Source organism: Athene cunicularia, assembly GCF_003259725.1.
Source record: "Athene cunicularia isolate RWA chromosome 5 unlocalized genomic scaffold, athCun1 chr5_part3, whole genome shotgun sequence".
NCBI classification, from domain to species: domain Eukaryota; kingdom Metazoa; phylum Chordata; class Aves; order Strigiformes; family Strigidae; genus Athene; species Athene cunicularia.
Genome location: NW_020799103.1, coordinates 2,969,543 through 2,987,232, shown reverse-complemented (window position 1 = coordinate 2,987,232; position 17,690 = coordinate 2,969,543). Strand labels below are relative to the sequence as shown.

Sequence of the window (17,690 nt, the reverse complement as noted above, 5' to 3'; positions counted from 1 at the left end):
ATAAAAAGAAAGAGAAGAGAGGAAAAAAAAAAGCCCCTGAAGGTGGTTGTAGCATATAGGGAGGCATGTCAGGAGCACCACACTATACCATAGAGACAGTCTTGTTAAATGAGATGCATAGGCTGTTGTTGCACCCCAGGAAGTTAGTGTGACTGCTTGCAAAACAGCACAAGAAAGGGTGTCTAGGTCTTTCTAGTAAGAGATGTACAAACCAAGAAATAAGGTGAAAATTCACTTATTGGTAAGTAACCTCATTTAATGCTTTGAATCTTGACACTTTGCTATCCCAAATGTAAATAAAATATATTGAATTGCAGGCTATTTACCAATAAAGCATCTGAAGAGTTTCTCTGTACACAATTTTCTTCATTATATTGCTGCATCGGAATCCACTTTGCTTAATTTTCATGTAATTCAAAAACCGCTTAGCATATCAAGTACATAAATAAATCACTTGGTAAGCTGCAGTCTTTCCGAGGAAAACAAAATCATGAAGAGCAGAAGCATAAACATCTTCTGGTTTTATTAAAATCAACATCTCATTTCACTAAAGATAGTGAATAAGTGGAAAAGAATCTATTGAAGTCACTTATTCTCGGTTGGAAAAAAACAAAATAATTAATAATCACTACTTCTGGTAAGTGGTAAGAGAAGGTGTATTAGGTTAAAATTTATGACGGCTCTTCCAAAATGAAATTCTTCATTACCAGGAAAGAGCACTAGGATAGCTCACTTGTATTATTTGATGAAATTACTGAGGATTTATTTGTTATTTGTCTGGTTTAATTTCTTGTCTTTTTTCCTCCTCCTTCAGTCGTGAGCCCTATGTTACAATTAACTTTTTATTCCCCCCCCCCGCAGTGATTGCTGCTTTTTGTAAGTAGTTACATATTTGAGCTACTCTCTGTGTGAGGTTTTCAAATCCTATCTCCCTCTCAAGGTCGGATCAGAGTTGGAAGTTAAGCTGCCAGCTGCACGTCGTTCTTGTCCGTTATATATATCAGTGGAAGGCTGTGATGTTAAGTAGGTCTTTTCTGGCCATTGAATGTTGCATAGTTCCGTGAGAAAGTTTTATTATGCTAAAATGAAGTTCCTTCTACCAGGAAATGAGAATTCCTTCTCCGCAGTGCTGTGGACACCACAGCAATACCGTGGCCTTAGAAGTTTATAGGAGATATGGTGACTCATTTCCTCCTGTCTTCACTATCACCTGCCATGTGAGGGTCTGCCAGTGCACCGAACTCCTTCAAAGGAAGAATGAAATTATGAATGAGAGGATAACGTCTCATATCTTCTTGAACATATTTGTTCTCCCCGTGTTTTGTGATATACGGTGACATCGCCCTAAATAGCAAAGCGATATTTTTGATTCTTTCCGGCCACCTCAAAGACACAGATGCCTCTATTCAGCTTAACTAATGTTTCCAGAGTCTCTTTCTGAGCGCTTAATTTTTGCTTTCGGTTTAAATCCTCTTACCTTCTTAGAGTTTAAAACAAACCAAAAAAAAAAAAAAATATTTCTAGTTATGCACTTCCTAATGCCTAATCATAGCAGGGTTAAAAGAACACTAAAATGTACAAGAAAAGCCAGGATTGTGAATGTAGAGCTATAATGCACTTTTGCATTCTAGATTTACAGTGACAATCCTTTCACAGGATAGGGAGGAAAGCTCGTTGTCTGGCATAGTGGACCATACTTGCGTTTCAAAGACCAAATATATCTTAACACGTGACACTACCAGTCTGTATTCTAACATCTCAGTGGGTTTAAAAACAAGAGACAATTCAACTATGAAAGCGTTCTTAAAAAAAGAAATCGCTCAAGCGAACATCTTATCTGTAACGTGTCTTTATTTTAAAGACTTCGTTAAATTTTCTTGACATAATTCTTACTCTAATGAAATGGCATTACAAATAAAAATTATTCTGATCGTGAAGACGACTGTAGAGACTGTTTAGTTTGGATCAAGGGATTTGCTTGCGTAGCTCTTAATCTTTGTGCAACAATTGTGGGTTTATTATGTAGGAAGTGAGACATACATATGTTATCAGACCCATGGTCAATGTGTTCTGCTGGTTTTGTTGCCAGAGAAGATTTATCAGAGCAGAAGGTTGCACTTCAGTATCTTCTGACGCAAGTTTCTTCCAGCTCTACACAGCTGATGACTGTTTTTATTGTACATGGATATGAACCTTACTGTTTAAACTGGAGCTCTTGTGCATATTTTTTCAGTTGATCCAGTCTTAAATGCTCTTAATTTTATTTTTTTTTTTAACCTCAACAGTGGCCCATGATTCAAAGGCTATTTGTATTCTGGCTTTAAAGAAAAATATTTGACTCAGCCTTTAATCTCCAAGGGGGTGGGGGATTCCTTGGTCTTCTGTAGTGAGGCAGGGCATTAGAAACACCTGCCTGTTTCTCCTCCATTATTTGATATATAATTTGAGTAATGTTACTGATCATTCATTCTTTCCTGAAGCTTTATAGTTTTAACCGGGGTTTCTTCTTGTACCTAAGTCTCTTCAAGTCTTTAATTTATATTGTCCTTCTCTGCGTCTTTTCTATTTGCTGTATCCTTTTTCAGATGGGGGTGACCAAAACTGAACCCAGAATTCAAAAATGAACACACACTATTCAAGGTGAGGGAATATCACTAGTTTTATATAAGGCATAGTAATTTTTGATATGTCTTTGTCCTTTAAAAATAAATACTGATACTCTGATTATTTTTGCTCACAGTTGTAATTTATTTTTCTTGAGTAATCTATAAAGCTGTCTAGATTTTTTTTGTTGTTGTTGGAAAGTTGGTTAATTTGTAACCTATTAATTCTTGTCAGTAATTATTTAATTAAAGAACAATGTACATTAATTTTCGCTACGATTTACTATACACAGTGTATGCTCTACTGCCTGTCATTGTGTTGATCTAATTGTATGTTTGAAATTCCTTCTGAAGTCCATCACAAATGCACTAGAGAACCACGTGTTCTTTATATCCTTCAGCATCCACAGATTTTGTCATTACGTGGTTCATTTTTCATCTTTCACATTATTGAGGTTTACTTGCCTGTGGGTTTTTTTGAGTATTGCCACCTTTGATTTGGATTCCTCTAGCCTAGAGTCTTGTCTATGTTCTGGTAGATCTCTTGGAAAGGTTTGCACTCCTCCACATTCATCAAGATTGATAGTTGAAGGAATTGTACACGAGAATACTCATCAGAATGCCCATTACTGTCTCTCATTAACTTCTTCACTGCATCTGATCTTTCTCTTAGACCTCCTTTCTTTAGAAGAACAACTAAACGTCCCACAACCCATATCTAGTTATTTCTGTTGTAAAGTATATGCTTGTGTTACACTAGTAATGGGGGTGGTGGTGTTATTGTCAGGTTTGTAATCCCTTTTGACTACAACTCTTGTAAATTGGATTCATTTCCATTAGTTCTTTTGATCCATAGGATGGCTTTCAACAAGTCATTAATAAAAAAAGATGAACATCCTACCCTTTTGATGACTTATTTGCATAAGCGTTTGTTATAATGATGACAGTGTGCTGTATCCTGAGCAGATGAAGTGTTAGGCATTGACACAATGAATAGTGGTAATTAGGGGTAGTAATGTTGGGCTTATATGAGAATAATATAAATTTTGTGTTGCGTGCTCCTATTAGAAATGGTGTCTGCATTTCCCGTCAGCTATATGAGTTATACGGAAGCCAAAAGTTAGGGAGAGACTGTGTTTTAAATTACAAAGTCAAAATGGCTTGATAAGGCTTATGTGCCTGTTTGGAAGGAATTTTACATTGCCAAGAACATTCCAGCATTGTCAATGTCCAGCCTGGAGAGAGGAAGTAGCTCCGTGTTCCTCATAGGGTACCGTTATCTTCCGCTTCTGGCATGGAAGTTGGTGTAGGTGGTGGCTAAAGGTTTTGGTCTTGGAGAGAAGTCACATGGATATGTAGAAAGGAGTGGGAGACGTGAGGGGAGGAAGGCTATTTATATAGTTAGCTCTCATCTGGAGAGTAGCAACCTGGTGGTCAATAAATAAAATAATGGCATGTGGTCGACAGTAGATACATCGACCCTTTCATGCTGCCAGAAGATAAATAGAAATAAAAATTGCTCAATCCTTAATCTCATTTCCTTGATATGTGAGGGGGTACGATAATTGTTACAGGCCCTTCAGTGGGAACGTATTTGAGAAATTACTCATTTATTCAACAGATTTTTTTGTAGACATTAGCAGTTCCAGCAAGCTGCTCTTTTTGTTGTTTTACGCTGTTTTTCATTTGTTACTATGTATATTAACTGTTGGATTTTAGCTTTTTTCATTTAACTTTTTGTTCTAAATTGGATTTCTGACTGAAGACTTCCAGGTAGTGATCATCAGAAATGGTTTGACTTCTTACAGTTTTTGTCATGACTAATTTTTTTAGTAGGGCTAATTCTTGGTCTTTATTCTTTGTTACACCAGCGTAAAGGTCGGAAGAATTTTTCTGTTACTATGCTAAGGTTTTTTGTAAAGTTTTTGTTTGTTTTTTTGGGGTATTTTTTGTGTTTTGTTTTTTTTTTTTTAACACTCCGGAGAGGAATTATTTTACTTCTTGAGTAAAATTTTTTCTACAACTTTACAACTTTGTTGCATAATTCTAAGCTGGCCAACATGCTGAAGCTAAATTATTTTATGAGATGTTTTGGTCTTCAAGTTAACAGAACAAATTGTGTTGTTTCTTTCCTCAGAAGCTTACAGAAGCCTATAGAATACTGTGTATGTTCATGGTCTGTGCTGTAATAAATAGAAATGAGGCTATTCAAATAAACAACTGAACTGAAGCAAATATTCATTTGTGTCTTTCATCTTTTTAGATATTTCCAATTGACAAGTCTGTTTCAGGAGAGTTGAGTTGAGCAGCGTTGTGCCAAGCAAGAAAGGAGGATTTCAGATGTGTTAGCCTAGGAATTACTGCTTAATGAAGTTAATTTTTCCAGCGTAGTAATATTGCATTTCAAATTCTAAATGAAGGTCTGTGCTAATGTTTTTAATCAATCACAGAATCATCGAGGTTGGAAAAGACCTTGAAGATCATCTAGTCCAACCGTTAACCTTACACTGACAGTTCCCAACTCCACCACCTCCCTGGGCAGCCCATTCCAATGTCTCAAACCATTCTGTAAAGAAATGCTTCCTAATATCCAGTGTGACCCTGCCCTGGCACAGCTTGAGGCCATCCCCTCTTGTCCTGTCCCTTGTTCCTTGGCTCTAGAGACTCATCCCCCCTCTCTGCCCCCTCCTGGCAGGGAGTTGCCGAGGGCCAGGAGGTCTCCCCTCAGCCTCCTCTTCTCCAGACTGAACCCCCCCAGTTCCCCCAGCCGCTCCCCAGCAGACCTGTGCTCCAGACCCTGCCCCAGCTCCGTTGCCCTTCTCTGGCCACGCTCGAGTCACTCAATGGCCTTTTTGGGGTGAGGGGCCCAAAACTGAACCCACTCATCGAGGGGCGGCCTCCCCAGTGCCGAGCCCAGGGCTCAGATCCCTTCCCTGTCCCTGCTGGCCACGCCAGTGCTGATGCGAGCCAGGATGTTTAATTAACATTGATAAAAAGGAAGTAGATGCTTTCTCTGTAAAATCTTGCTTTTGATTTCATTTAAGTGTATATTTAAGTAAGATTTGGTATCTTTAAGACATTTAGAAAATTCCAGTGTTCTTGTTGATGTCTTGGGGTGGGAAAACAGATGCTGTCTGCTAAGTTGGGGACTACAGTAGCTTCTGGTGTACTGAGCATCCTGTCATCTGCAGTAAATACTAAGCAGTAGTGTGTGTGGTGGTGTTTTGAGAGAGAAAAGCACTAAATTACAGTCTTTTTTGGAATAATCTGGTGTTAAAGTGACTGTGTTGGAACATCTGGAGTTCCTACCACTTAATTTAGTATCTATGGTGGTAGTTAGGAAAGGCAATACCTGCTTTTTAAGCTGTATGTAAAACTCTTTCTTACATGAAAAAAAGAGCTGTGGATCATCTTAAAAGAAATAAAAATTTGAAGAATTGCTCCCTCCTCTCTAACCCTTTCCTCCCTGATTGTCAAAATAGATTTTAACTGGAAGTTTAAAAGGAGAGGGGAAAGGTGCTTTTGAGCATATCATTAACAAACTTTTTTTTTTCCTTTATCAAAAATACTTGAGCTGCTTAAAACCAATCTAAATGTAATTTAACCTAGTACAAGTTCTTTTGTAACTTTTCTGTGGGAGAGTTGCTCCATTTTAAGGACCAGCGATGAGGCCGTGCTAGAGCAGTTAAACCTGAAAAAAAGCGAATTTGTCATTTTTGTGGAGTAGCAGCTCTTCATTGTCCTCACTCGAAGCTAGCCTGAAAATTATTTTTCACTGTACTATAATGAGGTGCGAGTAGCCCTGTTTGGAAGCACATTTATTTTTTTCTTCCTTTCTGGATAGTAGGTCAGGTGTTGGGAAGTGAGGAGCACTAGTCTTGCCTCTCCTTAAATACATCCCTTTTCTTTAGATTTATTAGCACTTTTATTATTTATTTACCTACAGAACTAGTTGATACCCCTGAAAAATGAACAGATTACTATATAGAAACTATATACAGTAGATTTTTTAAAAAAAAATTGTCATCATATCTACCCTTATCCTTCTTTTATTTGCAATCCTATCCCCCAAAAGAGACAAGCAATAGCCTGACTGACGGTGGTTATTTTTATACGGTGCACATATTAACCATTGAGTAAATGTAAGAGGTTTTAAAGAGCTTATTTTAGCAGAAGCATTTGTTAAAGCCCCTATATCCATAGGCTGCGTGTATATTCATTAACTATTCAGGGCTGTAACATAATACAACAAAAGGAAGTGTATTTTAACAGATATCGGTGACAACCGTATGCAGGCTGGCACCCAGCCAGCAGCCGAAGGCAGACGTTTCTTACAGCTATTTCTAGTCTTGTGGCATCTAGATATATTAAATTTGTTTCTCGGATAACGAAACTAGCTAATACTTACTGCAGTGTCATGATCCCGCATTACAAAAATACATTATGTTTGATCCCTAGAAGTTTATTGTAATCAAATCTTTGAAGGCAGTAGAAAACTGAGCCTCTCCTGTTTCACTGCCAGCGTGACAAGATTTATCCTTCGTATAATCGCATCTGAAACGGTTTGTGACAGGGATGAGAAGAGCTGAAGCGCTGGCATGAATGGAAAGTGCATAAATATTTAACAGCATATCCTGTCCTGTCGACTTTCTTATCTGTGGAAAGTCTTGGATTTTCCCCACAGCAGAAGCCCAGGTGGTTTCAGTGGTCAGGGATGAGGCAGAGCTTTGGGAGTCCTTCCCCAGCAGTGAATGTGCGTCCTTGGAGTTTGGAGTATGTCTGCATACAGCCTCTGCCAACTACCCCTTGTGAAAAGGGATGGAGATGCTTCAGCGCTTGGTCTACTGTAATACAGCAGAATAGCTTCTGTGTCTGTGTAGCGTGAAAATAGGGATTTGTTCCAATCCAGTACATTTTGGTGAATTAAAGAATATTTTGAGCAAGGTGAATGTGAGAGGAGAAGATAAATGATATGTAGGAATTTATTATGGCCAAAGATTCTGTTTTGTGTGTGGAATGTCAATATGATACAGCAACATGTGTTGACGTGTAAGATTTATCTTAAGCTTTTACGCAGGTGAGAAATCATGATTTTCCCCACCAGAGTGTTGCCTGGTCAGTTGAATGCTCAGCTGCAATGAGAATGACTCAGTTAATTTTAACCACCTTCCTACCATTCTGTGACATGTTAAGCTAACAACAGATTGTCTGATTTAAAAGTAAATCATGTTATAGTGTGATGCTTTAAATAATACTTTACCTCTCCGGGTGTCTTTCTGTATTAGCATGCAGGTCTATTTGAATTCTTTTCCCTGTTGTTAATAGCTTGAATGAACTGGGAAGGAAAGTTTAAAAAGAACAGATGCAATTAAAATGGATATCTGTGAAATACTTGAGTTTTGTTCCACGTGAACAAAAACATTAAAAGCCCCTTTATTTCTGTACTCAAGAACCAGAGAAATTAGTATTGACACAGCTGCTGAAGTCAAATACTGTTGCTTAAATAATTCACATTCATTTTAGGTGAGAAATAAGACCTGCTTTCTTTACCAAGTGCAATATTTTCAGTTAAGTGATTTAAAAATTGATCACATTAAACTGATTTGAGTGTATTAAGGGATTTGCAGTTACGTAATTAAATTGATATTTTAAATAGCTTTAAGTGAACTGTCCAGTTTGAATCAGTGCAAGTGGATTTTCAGATGAAATTTTTTCTTTGTTTGTTTTTTGAGATGAATGACTGTATTGTGTTTAGAATGTAGTTGCAGGCATATGGCATCGAGTAGACAAATCATTTGGTGGGACATACTGGAGGAAAAGCGAAAACGTTGAATCAGTGACATTCTGTTTTACAGGCCTGTCAGTTATTTTCGTATGTGTAGCAAACTGATACTTGCCTGAAAAAAAAACGTCTCAGAGCTGCAAAATTTTACCACGGATTATCTAGATAAAGAAAAATGCAATTTTCTGATGCTATGATTTGATTGAAATTGTTAGCCTGTGTTTTCAAATAACAGATATAGTTTTGTTTTGATTCGTTGGGGTTTTTTTTTTTGCAATGTTGGATTGTTGAATTATCTTTTTTTTCCCCAAGGAAAAAAATTCAGTAACCATGTTTAATTTGCAGAGCACCAGAGATCATACTGGGATTGCCGTTTTGTGAAGCCATAGACATGTGGTCGTTAGGGTGTGTGATTGCAGAGCTGTTTCTTGGATGGCCACTGTACCCAGGAGCACTGGAATATGACCAGGTAGTAGAATAAATTTCACAAGCATATGCACACTTTCTGCACCTTAAGAACTTCAGATCATTAAATCCAGGATTTCAAATGTTGATAATATCCCCTATTAAGTAGTATTTCTTGCAAGTCTGTTTAGTCCTTTTAATTTAGTCTTATTGATTGTCCTAGAAACATAAATACTGTTTCTAGAGCAAACTGTATATTGTGCTGCTTTTCTGAATTAAATTTTAATTTGTCCTTTATTAAAAAATCCCCACGCTTTTTTTATTCCTGTTTTACAAAATAACTGTTAGTATTGAAGTTGCTTTTTCTGATGGAAACCAAAGTTTGCGGCCACCGTCATTGCATTATTTCTCTTTCACTTGCCATGAGCAGAGTTGACTCTGGAATGTCTGTTCAGGTATCAGGATTAGTTGTCATCTGAGTAATTCTTGATGTTCTCTGGAAATCCAGCGTAGCTGAAAGATTTGGGAGCCTGTACTTTATGAGGAACGAGAATCAACCGTCGCAATAATACGGTATAAATGCAATGGTAAAGCTGGGCCTTTCCTTTGGGGGAGTTTTCAACTACTGACACCACTGGCATATAGTGAGCTGACTTAAAAAAAGGTTGTTTCTAATGAAAGATGTAGAACATTCTATTTAAAATGCTTAAGAGATACAAGTCTTTAATTTTGTAGCATAATGTGAAAATTTGGAAGGAATGTAATCAGTATTCTGACAAATCCCCACCATGTTTTGAACTTTGGAAGTGAAGAAGTCTCCCCAAAATCCCAGATGTAACAGCACTAGCTTCTTATTAACTTCTACATCTTTGAATCAAAATTCAGTTTAGGGGCAGTTCCTCCAGCATGTTGTTTAGGTTATACAAATCCTGATCTTCATGTAGGTAGGGCTTTTGGCTCCCCTTACTTACAGATCAGACCTACTTTTCTAAAAATTTGTTAAAACCACTGTCAGGGGCTATATTGATTTTTGGTAAAGTTTCATATTTCAGTTTATTTACACAAAATTCAGCGTTTTATGGGTAGGAAGTGAGCTATGAGTGGAGCAAGGGTTAATACTTCAATGCATTTAGACCTTTGTGCTGGGTGTTACTATTAAAACAGAGAACAAAAGAGGAAACACCTAACAACCATATAATTCACTGTACTCTTTAAGGAACAAGTGATGGCATTTGTTTTTTGGAAAACATATGTAATGCTTTGTCAAAATTTTCTAAGAACTTGGCAAATTTATTAACCTCTTATTTTGAAAGAAACTAAGATATATGGACTTGCAAAAAAAAAAAAAAAAAAAAGAGGGAGGGAGGAGGAAGGGCCCAAAATACCTAATTTCCAGGATTATTTCCCCTTTAGACCCCCTGTACTGCTCTAAGTAGCTGTTAAAAGGGATGCTGCTGGGGGTCAGGAAGGACCTGTGAGCCCAGTTCATGGTCTTCTGATCGTGCATATAGGCAAGATGCTGCTCCTGCACGTGGAATGTGGCTTTGGACCACATCTTCAGTCACTTATGATGAAGTAGGGGTTTGAGTGGTGGAAAATGCTGCCTGTGTCCCGATTCTTTCCTCAGATTAACTTGTGATTTGTCATGATGGCAGCAGCCCAGATGGTTAATTAATGTGTGCCAACAGACTGATGTAGCTGTGAGCATCTGACTTCTGTACAGAGAGCAGTAAGTGTAAAGCTCAAGCTCATGGGTATGAGGATGTTTTTTCAGAATAACACCAAGTCTCGTTTGAAAAGACAAGACCTCCTTTCCCCTGCTGCACCACAGCCATCTTGTCAGGTACGAAACCCAGGCAGATGAAGGCGGTTTAGTATGTTTTATTTATTCAAAGGGCTCACTGGCTTATCTTTTCTCAGTTTTAGAGAGCCAGGTCCTTATGACAGCCCATTCCTATCGCTTGTTTCTTGATGTAGTAGGCCGAGGGCCAACGTGGCTCAACCTCTAGATACTGCCGGACAGTGCAAGTAAACAGTGTGGTCACCAGTGACAGCCACCTTCCAGGATGCTGTCCTTCATGCCAAGGACTACATGGATCAGTAGGATCATTAATCTTGATGCCCGTCAGATTTTCTGCTTGCTTTACAAGTGAATACTGAGTTTAAAAGGCATGTAGTTAAAGACAGACTTTTCATTCAAGTTCGCTGGAAGCTTCAGTTAATAACTCATCTAGCGACTTGTCTGATCATCTTGTTGGAGAAGTCGTGGTGGAAGAGGAGCTGTAACCTCCTCTGCGCCAGCAGGAATCGCCTTACTCGAGACAGACTTGTCATTGTGCTCAAGCAGGTCTGCAAAACTTGCTTGGGAGAAATTTGATTCAGGGTTTTCCTCAGTGTACGTGAGTATAGCATTCGCCAGGAGATGGCTCCTAAGGAAATTCCTTTCCTCCTGCTATGTGGTGTGTGTCACCGAGTAAACGAACAGGCAAGGGCTTTGTGCTGCATTTCTCTCTGTCCTCCTGGTATGTGGCAGTCAACACACTAGCCCTTGAAAGGAAGCTCTTGGTTATTATATTCATTTGTGATTAGAACCACTAACAGCTGTACTTCTCAGTGGAAAATAGCTGTGTCTTCTGAGATTTAATACTCGTTAAAAACAGGCACAGGTGCTTAACTGCTAAACTTTTGAATTAGTGCATTGTCTTTTCCCCCCTAATTTCTAAGACTTTATAATATGCTTAGAAAACAACTAAACGACCTAGAAATATTTCTGGTCAGAGTGGGATTCTCTTTGTTTCCTGATGTAAGGAAGTACGGAGGATACCAAAAGTTGGCAGCATTGCGTTTAGTTCCTCCCCACTTTGGTCTGTCACTTATTTTGCAGCAGAAGCCTTGCATGTACCTTTCCTCTCTACTGCCCATCAGTTTTTCTCCTCTGAGGTGCTTCGAGCTCTCACATCCTCTGTCATCCATTGGATTCATCTTCTCATCTCCCAGTTTCTGGTTTGGTGTCTTTCACCACTTTGTCCTTATTTTTTTTTTCCTTCTTTTATCTCTCTTATTCCTTGGCTGCTCCACCTTTTCCAGGGGCTGGCCCACACCAGCAGCCCTTCTCTGGAGGCATGTGAGGTGGGACCCTGCCCAACACCCTTCAGCCCCCGGTCCTCTCAGACCTTCAGCCCTAGCTGCTGGCATCTGACCTGCAACAAGCTGGTTTCAGTTATTGCCAATTATTATTTCAGCATGTCTGTCTTAAAGGTGTTTTATTTAATTTTTAAAGAAGTATTACTTCTGAGATAACTCCCCACTTGGACAGTTAATGTTGCATATAGAGTAGCTAAAACACGTCATCACGTGTTGTTTCAACAGATTTCTGTTGAAGCCTTGAATCTTAACTGTTTTAGATAATACTCTAAACATTAACTATAAGGTAATGCAAAATGCATAGTAAATCATATTCTAAAATAATTGTTGATCATTCCAGTGGAAAAGAGCATCTGATCCTTTCAGCATAAAGCTAGTCCATTCCCATCACATTCAGTAGCAGATTTTCTCAGACAAGGACGGTGTCTTTTGCTGGATGCCTAGAGGTTGTACGCGCACTCCCTTTCCAAGCGGAACATTTCCTGGGAATGCAGGTGTGTCAGGCATGTAAAAGACTGATACATGGCAAACAGGAAACGGGAAGGATTTTTATCTAGTCTCGTGAGAGTATGCAAAAAAATTATTTGAGATTCTGTCTGCAAGCAAAGCACTCCTACTAATTTTCCTGTTTAGGATGAAATATTCCATTTAGGATTTGAATGGGTTGAGGAGGTAATGACAGCCACTCTCCCTGGCTCCTCACTTCTGTGACTCAACTTTAAAAGCTTGCTTATATAGGTCACTTCAGAGGTTTGTTTATGTATGGCTTTCTCTTGAGAGACCGAGAGAGCAGTATCAAGCGCTCAGTGTTAGGTTTCTCCCCTACGTAAGATGTTGAACAATGGAGCTTTGAGAGTGGTTCATTTTGCCATCTTTAAAATGAAATGACAAGTTTTTAGCTGTGGATCAGATTTTGAAAGCCAGAAGTAAATTATTTCCCATGTTTTTTGTTGTTTTGTTGTGGTTTTTTTTTTCCTTCCCCAGATTCGTTACATTTCACAGACCCAAGGTTTGCCAGGGGAGCAGTTGTTAAGCATGGGAACGAAAACTGCAAGATTTTTCTGTAGAGAAACGGATGCACCATATTCTAGTTGGAGATTAAAGGTAAACAGTATAATGTAGTAGAAAATAGTATATTACTTTGTGAGCAGAGAAACAAGAGGCCAAGAATCACCACAACACCGTTAGCACCTTTTGCACCTCCTGTGTTTTTTTCTGTCCCTGCCCTGTGTCCCTTCCATTTTTCCCATTCCCCCAAACCAGCACTCTGAGCTCATGCCTGCTTTTCCTCCTGCTGCCTGGCCCAGAGGGAGGTCTGGTGATGCTGGCAGGCTGTGTGGTGGCCAGTACAGCCCTGCCCAGTGGACAATTCAAATTAAGCCTCACATTTCCAGAGGTACTAAAGGTGGTGTTTTGTTTTGTTTTTTTTGTTTTGTTTTGTCTTTTTTCCTTGCTCAGTTCCTACTTCTCACTTTAAAGAATTTGTCTCCGAGGCCCAAACTGCTCTGTCAAAATTTGTTCAAAACTGGCTTTGGGATCAGGAGTTCCTAGGAGAAAAAGGAGATTTAAGAAACAACATGATTGTGTACAGCTCATTTCCTTCAGATCTCCTGCTAAAACTGGGCTCAAAGCTGCAATACGATGAAAACACACGAAATTTAAAAAAAATGTACTTTTGTGGTCTGTACACCTTGCTTCTCTCTAAGCAACATTATTGCACACTAGCCATAAGCAGAGCTTTAACTTTCTACGCAAAGATATATATATTTATTTTAAATTGTCTCGCTTCGTGGTGCAGCTTTACTGAATTTACGGAGGACTCGGGGAGCCAGGAAACAGTTACAGTTGACATAAAACTTCTGCAGTAACAAACAGCTGACGAGCTCAAAGCACAAGTTGTGTAACTCTCCACAGTAACTTCACAAATCCCCGGCGCACGTTGGGCCAAGCAGCCGGGGCTGGGCTGCCTTGTCGTAACGCTGCAGGGTCAGGTTATGTAAGGATTCTCCAATTACACCGTCCTGATTATTCCAGCATTCTGGTTTTTTTTGGGGGCGATTGATCATTAGGTGGCACTTTACATCTGGCTTCCCCGTATCGGAGAACCTAAACAAGTTCTTGATGCAAACAGCCCTCCCCGTTTTCAGAAGCTGTTACCTTGCAGAGGTTAATTCTCTTGCATCAGACTAAAGGCTGTTTTGGGGGAAGAAAGGAGTTTTGCTATGGACCACTGGTCATTACTCACAGGTTTTGTCAAAGTTAATTTTGGAAACTTTTCTGTAATCTCTATTGTTAAATTTTTTTATTTTTTTATTTTTTTTGTTCCCCTGCAGTCCTGCCTTGCCTCTTGCAACACCAGCCTACTGGTGCTGTCTGTGTTGAAGGAGGAAAATTGTAACAGGAAGTGGTATTCCAGCTCATAAATCACTGATGAGTGATCACATTCATTCTCTAGGATTGAATTGTTTGTTTCATACTTCAGTATTTAAATACTTAAACCTACTGTTGTGTATATGGAGGAATAGAAGTATAAAACTAACAGAAGAGAAAGCAAAGAGAAATTGAACAGTTTGGGTTTTGTTTTATTTTTTACTGTGATATGATGTTGCTGCTGTTTGTAGTTAAAGGTCTCAGTTTAAGGAAATTGGTAAAATGCAAGTGATAGAAAAAGCTCTGATATATAAAAATATAAGTACACGAGAGAGTTTTCTTAAACAACTTTTTGCTAGGCTTTCAGCACTTCCTGTATGATTTACAAACCATCTACTGGAATCCAGTACTGTGATCAGTCAGATGTGAAATTTAGTAGGTTTTGTATTTTGATTTAGAAAATGAAAGTAGGCAGCAAAGCAGCATACAAATAGACAGTTGAAATATTATTTTTTAAAAAAACCCAGGGAGGTTTAGGTCAATAAATAACTACAAAGTAACTTTAAATATGTGACCTTTATTGTCAACTTCTAAACTCAGCTTTCCTTTTCTTTTTTGAGACATTGGAAGAGCACGAGGCAGAGACAGGTATGAAGTCTAAAGAGGCCAGAAAGTATATTTTCAACAGTTTGGATGATATAGTGCACGTGAGTATTAAAGAGTTCTTCCTTTGCAAAAGGAATGTGGGGGAACGAATGGTGATTTTAAACCATTTTACTCGTTTTGAAATAAACATCTTTCAGAATATTACTTATTGTATATCAGTCATCTCCATTCTTCTCTGTATATTGTTGCTCTAAGGGAAATGTCTAGCTGTGTCAGCCCTTTGGGCTTTTTATAAAAATCTTCCTTTGTCATTGCTTGTGTTAAGCAATAGTACTTGTCCTTGTGGTGGGGGAACCCTTTCATTTTATGTATAACATACACTTTTGCTTCCATCTTATCTGCCATTCTGGGTTAAAAAAGAGCACATATGGATCCTGCTATCTTAACAATATAATTATCAGTATAATTATTTTTTCCTTTCTTTTTTTTAAAAATTGCATATTTCTTCACTTTTCCTTTGCTTTATAACTCTAGTCAATAACAAAAGGAAATTTTTCATTCTCTGCCATATCTTGAAAAGAGAATAAAAAAATATTTTTACAAGATTGTCGTTAATACACATTTGAAATTGTTTTTTGAAGATTACCTCTGTAGTTTAAGTAAGACCACATAAAGGCCTTTATCCCAAATCTTACTGCTTAAATTCCATGTCCCAGACTAGAATAAAGCCTTCAGGGGTTTTGAGCTGGGGAGGTTGCAAGGGGACTAGTGTGTGTGCAGAGGAATGTCATCAATTCCAAGCCCACTGTATCGGGATAAGCCAGCAAATTCCCGTGCCTCACATGATAAAATCATTGAATATTACTACTTTATAGTAGAAAACAATAACGGAAAGAGTTAAACTTGTCTTCTATTTGACTGGTTTGCTCGATGCCAGGTGAACATGGTGATGGATTTGGAAGGAAGTGACCTGTTGGCAGAGAAGGCAGATAGGAGGGAGTTTGTCAGTCTGTTGAAGAAAATGTTGCTTATCGACGCTGATCTAAGAATCACTCCAGCTGAGACCCTGAACCATTCTTTTGTTACCATGAAGCACCTCCTCGATTTTCCTCATAGCAACCAGTATGTAACACACAAAAATGATTTTTTAAAATCTCTGTTGTAGTGATTCACGTGTAGAATAGTGTTGTTTGTAGAGAGAAAAATCTTTTGTCATTTTTGTAATGCCTTAGAGAATTCTTTCAAGTGCTTGCAAAATTAAATACATCTACTTAGTCAAGGAAACTTTTTTTTTTTTTTTACAGTTACATTTAAAGCAATAGATTTCTAAGTTACCATTTGAATGCCTGGTTCTTAAATTCCAACACTGCAGAAACTTGGGCTTGGTTTTTGGAAGTGTGAACAGCCTTAGTTCCTGTCAGTCACTGAGAGCTAGGGTAGGCATTTCCTCTTGAGATGAGCAACTCCGATACCTTCTTTTATGCATGGTTAATGTGGAATATATCGGAAGTTTTCTTGCGGTTCTGGAATTGTGTGTTTCTTTCATTGTGGATTTCCTAAAGTGCAAGCATTTCACTGGAAGAGCTTTCCATCCGTTCAGTTTACTATCCTTCCTGCTGGTACCCAGTTGTTAGGAAATGGTGTTAGGTGCAAGGAGCAGGAAATAGCAGTATCCTTGATCTTAAAATGTGGATTACAAAGGCGTAACATGAACATAGTAATAGCACTATTTCTTTTTTTTTTTTTTTCTCTACTTCTGTGTATGATGCCATTCTGTGAAGCATGGAAATGTGGGCTGTGGACTATTTAATTTTTTTCTGTGTTCTGGGGAATCGTTTTGTACATTTAACGACATGAAATTCTGATTACAGCCACTTTTTTTCTGGTCTTGATAGAGTGAAGTCCTGTTTTCATATCATGGATATTTGCAAATGCAGATCAAATTTGTATGACTTAAGTAATCGCAATAAAACATCGCTTATGAGACCAGTTGCCTCATGCAGTGCAGCTAACCTGACTGCGAGCTTTACCAAAATCGGTCCGGTAAGAAGTCAGGTAAAACCAATTTTTTTTTGTTTTTTTAATTATAAACTCAAGTAATGAAGTTTTTCTAAATAACTTAATAATTGAAAAAATTACATCTGTTAAGACAGAAGATTTTATCACTTTTATTCTCACGTTTTTCCTAATGTTCTAAACAAATCATTCATACCAAAATGAAGTTTCAATACAGCAAGCAGCGCTGTCTTGTAGTGCCCTCCAGTGGCCAAACAGAACCCCTTCCTGTGAAATGTAGTTGAAATTTTAATGCTTAGAAGTTATTTTGGGTTTGGTTTTTCGTTGTTTATTATATAAGCTGGTGGGACAGGTGTGTGAGAGAGATAGACTCACGGTTATAACGTTGCCTGCATTGAATCCCTTCCCATAGGCACTAACTGCGTCTGCCCATTCAGTTTTGCACCGAGGGATACCACTGCAGGCAGGAACTGCTCAGTTTGGTTGCAGTGATGTTTTCCAACAGGCGTTGATTATATGTCCTCCTACTATTCAAGGTATGTTTAACTGTAATTCTTACGGTTCCTAAAATATTAGTGTTATTGTCTGTCTGTTAGCAATATTTGAGTTTTCCATTATATCCAATTAAGCTATATATTTAAAAGGACTTTATCATGTCGTTAAAAAAATAGCATGTAAGTCAGATCCAGATACCTTGCAATTTTCTGAAAGAAATAGCAAATCAGCATCTGCGGAAATTGGTTTAAGCAGTCCAGAGTATACCC

At 38.3% G+C, this 17,690-nt stretch overlaps 1 protein-coding gene across 2 annotated transcripts in view; it reads left to right on the top strand.

Moving 5' to 3' along the window:
• HIPK3 (homeodomain interacting protein kinase 3) overlaps positions 1-17,690 on the top strand; it is a 73,875-nt gene that overhangs the window by 39,980 nt on the left and 16,205 nt on the right. For both annotated transcript variants that reach the window (XM_026850815.1, XM_026850816.1), the window contains 6 exons: positions 8,731-8,854; positions 12,919-13,038; positions 14,925-15,011; positions 15,848-16,032; positions 16,806-16,965; positions 17,339-17,462. In XM_026850815.1, the coding sequence (XP_026706616.1) occupies positions 8,731-8,854; positions 12,919-13,038; positions 14,925-15,011; positions 15,848-16,032; positions 16,806-16,965; positions 17,339-17,462 (800 nt within the window). The remainder of the gene's footprint in view (positions 1-8,730; positions 8,855-12,918; positions 13,039-14,924; positions 15,012-15,847; positions 16,033-16,805; positions 16,966-17,338; positions 17,463-17,690) is intronic.